Here is a 10,000-nt window from a genome sequence, read left to right as displayed (position 1 = left end):
AGGAATGTTGAGGGAAGAGAGAGAGAGAGAGAGAGAGAGAGAGAGAGAGAGAGAGAGAGAGAGAGAGAGAGAGAGAGAGAGAGAGAGAGAGAGAGAGAGAGAGAGAGAGAGAGAGAGAGAGAGAGAGGGGCAGAGAGAGAGAGAGAGAGAGAGAGAGAGAGAGAGAGAGAGAGAGAGAGAGAGAGAGAGAGAGAGAGAGAGAGGTAACTAGATAATGGGGAGTCTCACAGGGGGAAATAGGATATGGGGGGAGGTGGGGGCGTCTACCTCTCTATCCACTCTGTGTTTCCCGCCCTCCCTCCTTCCATCTGCCCCTGTGTGTATCCATGACTTGGTGCTTGTTGCGTGTGTTTGTTTGTTTGTTTTCTCTACCTAACGAGATCCAAAGGAGAGTTGTTTGAGCAAAATATTTGCCCGCTGCCAAAGAGCAGTAGTGGTAATCGAGGTGGAATTGCAGTAATTACACATTGTTTCAAATATTTATGAAAATAATAATAATAAAGGATAAAATCCAATCCTGATTACGGTATCCACTATCAGTCATTAGGGGTATGTATGGGCAACACTATGCCAGGACTACATTCAGCCTTGACTTTTACGTATCCTCCCTCGACTGGCAGAAAGGCTCTGTCCTCCAGATCTGATCTCACTGTAGCTCTTTGCAATTAAGGAATAGTGGAACTGAAGTGCAGTGTGGCCTAGTGTCCATTTGCAAATTGTCCCATGGTTAAAGCATTAGCAGGCCTGGTCATCAGCGTGATTCATGCCCTGGGCCATTCGTATGGTGGCTGTGTTTAAATACAGTGTCTCCTACCTTAGTGGATCTCCATTAGCCCTGGAGTGTGGTAATGGCATGGTATGTACCAGGTTACTTACTTTGTCCCCATTAGCCAGAGTGTAAATGGTTATTAATCTGCCAGCATTGACCTGTGGGGAGGCACATGCACGCAGAACACCACGCACACACACAGACACGCACAAACACGCGCACACTCAGACACTTACACACGCACACACACACACAAACACCCGCAGGCACACTCGCCCACGCAGGCATGTGCACGCACACTTACACACACCAAAGTATTGGCTTTCCCGGTGTTTGTGACCTTTTCCCCTCCTCTGCTGCCATCTCTCTCTCTCTAGCTCGCTCACTCAGACACATTCTCTCTTATCGATTTCTTGTCCTCTTTTTCTTCTGGATTAGTCCCTTCGTTTGCCCTCTGTCTCCTGTTACTCTTTTTTTTCTCCCTCCTCCTCCTCTCTCTTTCCCGCCTTTTCTTTTCTGTTCCAATACCTATTCCTTTTCTGTCCATCCTGTCCTCCTTCCGATGCCGTGGTCCTCTTCCTCTTCCTCTTCCCTGTGGTTCTCCATTTTTAATTATTAACAACCATTAGGGCTTATGAAAGAGGTCAATTGCCTTCTGTGTCAGTGAGTGTGCTCGTTTGCATGCGTGTGTGTGTGTGCTTATGTGTGTGTGACCTTAGCTATCTGTGAACCAGGAAGAACTCTCTAATGGGAACTGCAGTGTACACACACACACACACACACACACACACACACACACACACACACACACACACACACACACACACACACACACACACACACACACACACACACACACACACACACGCCCACACAGCGGGGTGTGCTTAATGGCATGCACCCAAGTGTGTAAACTCTGTGTAGGTTGGGCATATACAGCTCTGGATCGGGAGGGATTGTGCAATCAATCACTGTCATTCCCATGGCCGCCATAGACACAGAGTTCTGAACTAGAGTCGCATGAGGTGGCACACACACAACACACAGACACACACACACACACAGACACACAGACACACAGAGACACACGTGCCGGGACACATGCACACAAGGCACCAGACACGCGTGTCTCCTCAGTGCTGTGCAAACTGTTGTTTTGTGTGTGTGTGTGTGTGTGTGTGTGTGTGTGTGTGTGTGTGTGTGTGTGTGTGTGTGTGTGTGTGTGTGTGTGTGTGTGTGTGTGTGTGTGTGTGTGTGTGTGTGTGTGTGTGTGTGTGTGTGTGTGTGTGTGTACTATTGGCCACAGTCTGGTGGGTCTGTCCCTCAACGCCCCTGAATGATCCAACTCTTCTCCACTAGTGCAGAACCAGTCAGTCAACCTTTTCTTTCCTTCCTCTACTCTCTTAACCTTGCTCTTTCTTTCTCTCTATCTCTTCCCTATCCCTCTCTCTCTCTTATTCTCTTTCGCTCTCCCTTCTCTCTTTCCTCTTTCTCTCTCCTTCTCTCTCTCCTTCTCTTTGTCTCTCTCTCTTCCCTATCTCTCTCCCACTCCCTTGCTCTCTTTTTCACTCTCCTTATTCTTCCTCTGGCGATTAATTGTGCTTCCTCTTGTTTTCATTTCATCTGGATTTTCTGTTGACTGTTTCATTATCATATATCATGTATCCATCTAGCTATCAACTATATTTATCTATCCATCCATCCATCTCCTTAAGAGGAAGTCTGGCATTGCTCTGTTGGATTTTAATTACCGACATCTCCACTTAAGTGATACACCTTACAAATAAATACCAAAATATTAAAATATATACATATATTGCGTCAATAATTGAGCACTAGTCTGAAATGAATATGTCTTGATTTTCAATTAAAAAATATTGCACCATGTGAATGTTATTGAACTATATTTTATTACTAAAATGTGTATTGTACAGGATGCATGCGTCAATGTTTGTCTCAATATTTTGTCCGACAAGTTAATTCATGTCATGTATCTTCTGTTCAATGTAAGAAACATAGGATAAAATTGTCTGCTCATTGACTCAAATAGTAAAAAAGAAAAAGCCAAATAACCAATAAATCCAGCCAAACCTAAAGCGCTCAACACATGATGTGCTTTCAGCATAAACGTTGCCAGTGTTTTCCTAGAGTTGAGCGTGCGGTGAAGCCTAACCTAGCGTTGATGCTACTCTAGTCGTAGCAGACAGCTCGGCTCTCTCAACATTGCCACATTACCATCAAAAGCAACTATTTCAACTTGGAGCTGGCTGACACTGACCTTTCGTAGCGCATCCTACGAATTGCTCATCGGTACCTTGTCTCTTCTCATAGAGTGATGGCAGTGCTCAGCAGTATGCTGTCTAAACCCAAAACCAAATACTACAGTTGTTGTTTTGTGGTTCCTTATATTTCAAACTGCTGTTTCAGTGATTCGATCACACTCTTTGCCCGACATCTGTAGTTACGTGAATGGTTTTGTCGGGAGGTGTTGGAAACAGCCACACGCAGCACAATACTTGGGCCAGTGGCACACAGCCTGATGGCTTTCATTCCTTTCTCTGAAGAATAGAATGTGATCAGCACGTCTGTTATGTTGTCGTATAACCCCAAGAAAAAATGACACTTAAAACATTATCTCTTTAATGAGTGTATATCCAGAGCCACGTTCGAAAAGCCTTTCGGTTAAGAGCACAGTATATATTAAAGAACAACTATACTGAAAAAGCCCAATTAAGAGTCCCATTGAAGAGCTATCTGAACAATGGTAAGATAGATGAAGCTCTTCAGAGAGGCAAACAGAGGAAACACATTGTGTGCAAAATACTGCAAATTATAATTTATAAAGTGTTTTTTCGTTGTTCAAAGCACAATTCATATCTATTTGTTGACATTGCGCAGCCCAACATCGCTAAATCCCATAATCTTTGGACAAAAGCACTAACAATTTACCTTTCTGTACATTACCCAATTGTGTTACCCATCTCTATTCACCACTGAATCAATGCAGGGTACAGCAACCAAACAACAGACATAGACTGAATAATAATAAAGACAGAATATTTTTCTGTATACTGACCCCAACAACCTATGCCAGTCCACAGATAATAATAATAATAATAATAATAACACAATTAATGAGATCTAAATCGCTGTGGATGTATTACTGCATGTAAACTCCAAGGAATCAAAACTACAGGGTGCACATAGCATTAAACACATTATAAGATCTTCAAATCTGTATATCAACTCGCATAAAAGTTACATGGAACAGGTTTGTGTAAAGCCATGGCTCTGTTCAACACTAGGTCTCCATATATAATCCTATTTACCATTCTCGACCGCACACATTTCCCTTAATCACGTTGTCACCGCTTCCCGAGGTCCCTTCTTTCCACTCAGCTCCAATTCATATACACAGGCCATCTATTGTTAACCTCTTTATCGGGCGAGGTTCTTCCTCCCCTGCTCTTTTCATCCGTTACTTTCCAATTGAAGTGCAGTCTGCTCATTATCTCTATTTCCCAAACCGTATCGGGCCGACTGGTCTCTGTGACTTCTCCCACGGCTCTCCGCTCAGTATATAGTGTACTGTAACTGCCCTGCACCGGCCCTTTATCTCCTCCTCGCTGGGCCCTCAGTGCTATACCGGGGATGTTTCCCTGTTATAATTGCCTCTTTATCCGGAATGTTCTTAGCCCCGCATCTCCTTTTCTCTGCCCATTCGGTCTCTCTCCTCTCTCATGTTTAGCCTTTTGAACACATAAAAGATGCCCCAGTTTCTTTCCATTTTTTTTTCCGCTATGTTTTTCTCTGGTGCTCGTTTGGTGGGGCGAAAGCTTCTCTTCCTTATTTGGTCGTTGCCCTCTGTGCTCATCCCCTCCGCTCCCTCCCCGCCCCCCCGGGCGGTTAGCCCCTTGTTGCCCCGGCGACGTCTGCGTTCCATCTCTGTGCTTACCTATACGGCCTCTTAGAAACACTTGCGTGCCTCCTAGGCAGCTCTGTCCTTGGCCCACCGTATACTCTTTATTTTATTTATCACCATGGGCTCCTTCAACCTCGCCTCACCCTGTCTTTATGTCTCTTTTTATATTGTGTTTCTTATTTCCATCTAAACACATGCCTACCTGACTCCCCTAACCTCCTGTTAAGTTATACGTCCTCATAGTGTCTCCTGAGTCTCCCGGTCTTTGCTTGGCCTCTCACTTCCCCAGAAGATGGCTGGTGCCAGACAGGACGCATCATGCCCTGCTGGCCTCCACTCTCCCCTCTTTAAGCCCCGTCCCCTGAGATCTCCCTGTTGTCACTCCAGCCCGCGTCCTATTTCCCCAGACGGGGTACCTTATAGCAGGTACATAAGTACCCTCCTGCTCAGTTCTTGGATTAGTCGGCCTAAGGAAAACACTTTTTCTCTCTGGCCGGGTCTCATGGCTTAACTGAACCTGGGATAAACGTGTGGAAGGATGATGATGATTATTGTTCTTTTTTTCTTGTCCATGTGGCGTTTGCCTGTTCACACCAGTCCCGGTTTGACCGGGTTCTATGTTGCCTCATCCTCCCTTCCTCTTCTACCTTCCCCTCTCTCCCTCGCATTCTTTATTGTCCCCGTGGGTACGTCAAACGCTGTCTCCCCGAGACGCTGAAGGCGTTATTTTTCGACTGCAGTAATTCCCTCCGTTGCAGGCCCTTCACTCCTCGTCTTTTCCTCTGTGGACAATTTGACGTCTTACTCTCCTTCATTACTTTCCTTCGCTTCTCAGAGGACTGTCAAATCTCCTCTTACACACTGTTATATGTATGATGCATTCTATTGTTCTACTAGAATGCATGTTTACTGTTCATACGTCTGTCTTTTTTTGTTACATCAGGTACCTACATCATCATCCTCTCTCTCTCTCTCTCTCTCTCCCTCTCTTTCCCTCTCGCTATGCCACTGTGCCTCACTCCGTCTATACCTCTCTATCCGTCTCCCTCCCCTCTCTCTATATTGCACTCTCTAGTGTCTCTGCCACTGTCTCTCTCTCTCTCTCTCTCTCTCTCTCGCTCCCTTTTCAATGTCTCTCTCTCTGTCCCTCCTGCATTTCTCCCCAGTATCTGTGTGCTATTGCACTCTCTCTTTCTCTCTATGTCTCTCTTTGGGTCCCTCTTCCCTTTGTGCTGGGTATATATGTGCTATTGCTGTCCTATCAGTATGGTGCAGCAGAGAATATAAGCCATCCCTCGCATTCTTTCTCTTCGTCTGCATTCAAACATCACCGGTGAAGGAGTGAATGGGAGGAAGTGGTGTGAGATAAGTCGGTTGGGAGGAAAAAATAATGGATAAGGAAAATTCAAAGCAATGGATATTATTGAAAAAGTGTTTGTTGTGAAGACTATGCGATACTTTTTGCATTAACTTCCCTGTTTAACCTTTGGATTCAGTAACAGTCCCCTGCTCGAACAAATCTACCATCGAGTTGACTCTAATCAATGATTTGATTTTGGCCGTTGGAAAGCCTTGTTAATGAATATTGATCAGTTACCATTTTTTATGGAGAAAGTAATCCCTATTAATCAGCTTTAATGATTTGCTGACTTATAATTTTGCTTATTGATTACCGCTACTTTGAAGGATGGCCTCCGATATGCAATTATTGTGAAATGTGTTTGATGAAACAACACATCCTTGCCACACTGCTCACCCCCTACATTACAACACATCAGATAAAATGATACAGTATGTACTACATGCACTACACCATATTAATATTAGTAATCATGATAACGATGATGGTAATGACTTAGATAACAGCTTTTTCTACGAAGTGCTTAGAAGAAGACACTTGGATACAACAACACAACACACACGATAATAAGGGCAAAATTGTAAAAGGAAAAAAATCCAAAAAATGTAAATAAGGCTACAGAGTAAATGCAGATGTATGGCAGCTAAAAGGAGGATGAGGAGGATGAAGATGATTCCTAATTAATAACCATCCGACTGTGCGTCTCCGTCCCCCAGGGCTGGTGGTGCGGGAGGCCAGCATCGAGATCACCAGGACACAGGTGGAGGAGCTGTTCGGGCCGGAGGACTACTGGTGCCAGTGTGTGGCCTGGAGCTCGGCGGGAACCACCAAGAGCCGCAAGTCCCACGTCCGCATCGCCTGTGAGTACAGTACCGCCCTCCCACCCCCCCCCAACACACCCCAACCCCCCCCCCCCCCCCCCCGCCCAGCTCGGCACCCCCGCAAAGGTCAACCGACCCGCACGCTCCGGTGCCCATTAGAGATCCGCACTCATATTCAGACATGGACGAATGGTGCAAACAGGCATACTAATGGAGGCGCAGGTTTAAAGGTTGCGGCGTAAATATCTGCAGTGGAAGACATTTTTTTCTTTCTGTCACAAACACACACGGACGCACATACTTGCACACAGGCGCACGAACGCAAACACATTCATACGCACACAAACAGACAAAAAGACATGCCTCCACACACAAACGCACACACATTCCCACACAGACAGACAGACAGACAAACAGACACGCATACTCCTACACACACAAACACACACACAGCGTTTGAACGCAGCAATTCATGTCAGCAAACCTGTGTGCATACACGGAGCACATACACGCAGCCTCTCAAATGACTTCTCTGTCTCACTCTCTCATGCTCTCTCACACACACGCGCACACACACACACACACACACGAACACGCACACGTGCACACACGCACACATGCACATTTGAACACACAAACGTTAAAACGTCACACTGGAGACCTTAGCATCACCTTCACTTTTCAGTGCATCCGCTCCCTTTTACCGTGCGCAGAGTGTTAAGTGAAGGGCATGGGGTATTCAGCGGCCACAAGGGCAAACAGGAAGAGAGGCTGGCTTATAGAGGGATTGGCGGAGCCTCTGCTTTTGATGTGCGGATTTGTGAACGCACACATGTTGCTCGCGTGTCTGATGATGTGTGTCTTTGTGTGTAAGCAGATGTGGAAGTACTGGCACGATACCCATGCACGTATACACAATCACACACACATTCACACACACTCACACTCTCGTGCATGAACATGCACCAATTTACACTTGTACACACACACACGTACACACACACACCTACGCACACACACACACACACACACACACGCACACGCACACGCACACGCACACGCACACGCACACACATTCACAGAATTGAAGAAAAAACATGAATGAAGATGAAATAATTACATTTCCAGTCTGCAGTTTTTGCAATGTTTTGCATAACTTAACTCTCAACCTTCTCAGTAATCTGGCCGGGAGAGGAACCGGCTACGGTGAATCCGTGACTTATGTTTTGTTGTGGTCTGGCAGGGAAGCCGCTAGGACAAGCGGGAGACTCATTATAAGGTTACCCAAGGAGCACAGCTTAGAGTGTGGACAGAGATGTTTATCACTGGGCTGCGGCGGTGGACCCGTGGACCAGTGGCGCTACAGATGTTACCTGGAGGCCATGGTGATGTGAGAATGTGTGACGGGGAGGAATTGCTCCTTAATAGGAGTTACAGATGGGCATGTTTGGCTATGGATTTGGTGTTGTGTTAGGTTTCTAAAGGTCAGCGCCGTGTTCATTTGAGGGCTGGGGATTGGGGGGGGGGGGGGGGGGGGGGGGGTGGATGAGGGGGATGGATGCATGCTGGGAGGAGGAGAACAGCTGCATTGGAGGTGGGAAACGCCAAACGGCATTATAGCATACGGGAGACACAGACACCGTGGCGTGTTCCTCTCCCAGCGGCTAGTACTGATCTCCTACTGCTAAGCTAACTGGTTTATACATGAGGATGCAGCACCACAGGGGACCCGCGTGTTCATTCGGCATTAGCATGTTGAGGCGTGTGATGCACAGTTTGGGACGTTTTATGTTTTTTTGAATAGTATGGATGGCTTTCTCTGCTAGCATGTGATCTTGAATATTTAATGTTCTGTTTCTCTCACACCCACACACATGCACACACACACACACACACACACACACACACACACACACACACACACACACACACACACACACACACACACACACACACACACACACACACACACACACACACACACACACACACACACACACACACTACCAACCCTCATCCCACCTCCCACCTGTATTTCAGGGATTACATAGATAGTCAGATCAGATTAATGCTCAGTCGCCCCTCCCCCATCACACACACACACACACACACACACACACACACACACACACACACACACACACACACACACACACACACACACACACACACACACACACACACTCAAACACACACTCAAACGCACACACGCAGACACACACTCACACACACTCACTCACACACACACACACACACACACACACACACACACACACACACACACACACACACACACACACACACACACACACACACACACACACACACACACACACACACACACACACACACACACACAGCAGCCTACCGCTCCCTCCCACTTGGTATCATCTGTTGTGATTTTAGAATGCATTGTGTTTGCTAGGAAAAGGTGAGCTTCTTCTTGTCTTTCAGTTGTTTTTATCATTCATATCAATACCATAAGTTCTTTTTTATGTTTTCCGTCTTGTCCTTAGCACATGATGCGGTCCATTATATCTTCCATGTCACATTGTCTCCCCCTCTCTCTCTCTCTTTCTCTCTCACACTCTAACTCTCACTGTCACTCTGACTCTGTCACTCTCTGTCTGTCACGCTGTCTTATCCTCCAGCCATCTTTATACCTCATGGTGCGGTGCAGGATGACACCCACTGCCTGTGATATTAATAGCCACGTGTTATACATAGCTTTGGGCGGGGGTTTAATAAAACAATGTAAGCAGTTGGCTGAAGATGAATGTGTATGTGGAGCTTTGAAACCACCACACCTCCTACAAACCTCCAAACATACAATCCTTCAGCCCAGACAATGTGCTCTCTTCCGCCTTGGGCTGGGGTCGTGATTGTGTGTTATAATGAGGGGTCTTCAAGCCCACAGCGACCCAGACGGGAGACAGAACCACGGCCGTGCGGCAGCCCTGAAGCCAAGCTGCTTGACATCCACAGTTTTACAATTAAAAGCCTGGCTTAACAAGCCTGCTGTGGAGTTCAAAATAAATCGTTGGAAACGTTATGGATGAGTGGGGGTGGTGGTGTTCTTGTGAGCATGTCCGATGAATGCCGCTGATTTTTTGAGTGCATTCGTTATC

At 46.3% G+C, this 10,000-nt stretch overlaps 1 protein-coding gene across 1 annotated transcript in view; it reads left to right on the top strand.

The window, feature by feature from the left end:
* Positions 1-10,000, top strand: part of LOC132459091 (netrin receptor UNC5C-like) — a 159,492-nt gene that overhangs the window by 75,542 nt on the left and 73,950 nt on the right. The window contains 1 exon segment of the mRNA XM_060053466.1: positions 6,768-6,911. Within this exon segment, the coding sequence (XP_059909449.1) occupies positions 6,768-6,911 (144 nt within the window).

The sequence above is a fragment of the Gadus macrocephalus genome, chromosome 6 (genome assembly GCF_031168955.1).
Source record: "Gadus macrocephalus chromosome 6, ASM3116895v1".
Taxonomy (NCBI): Eukaryota; Metazoa; Chordata; class Actinopteri; order Gadiformes; family Gadidae; genus Gadus; species Gadus macrocephalus.
This window is presented reverse-complemented; position numbering and strand designations above follow the sequence as displayed.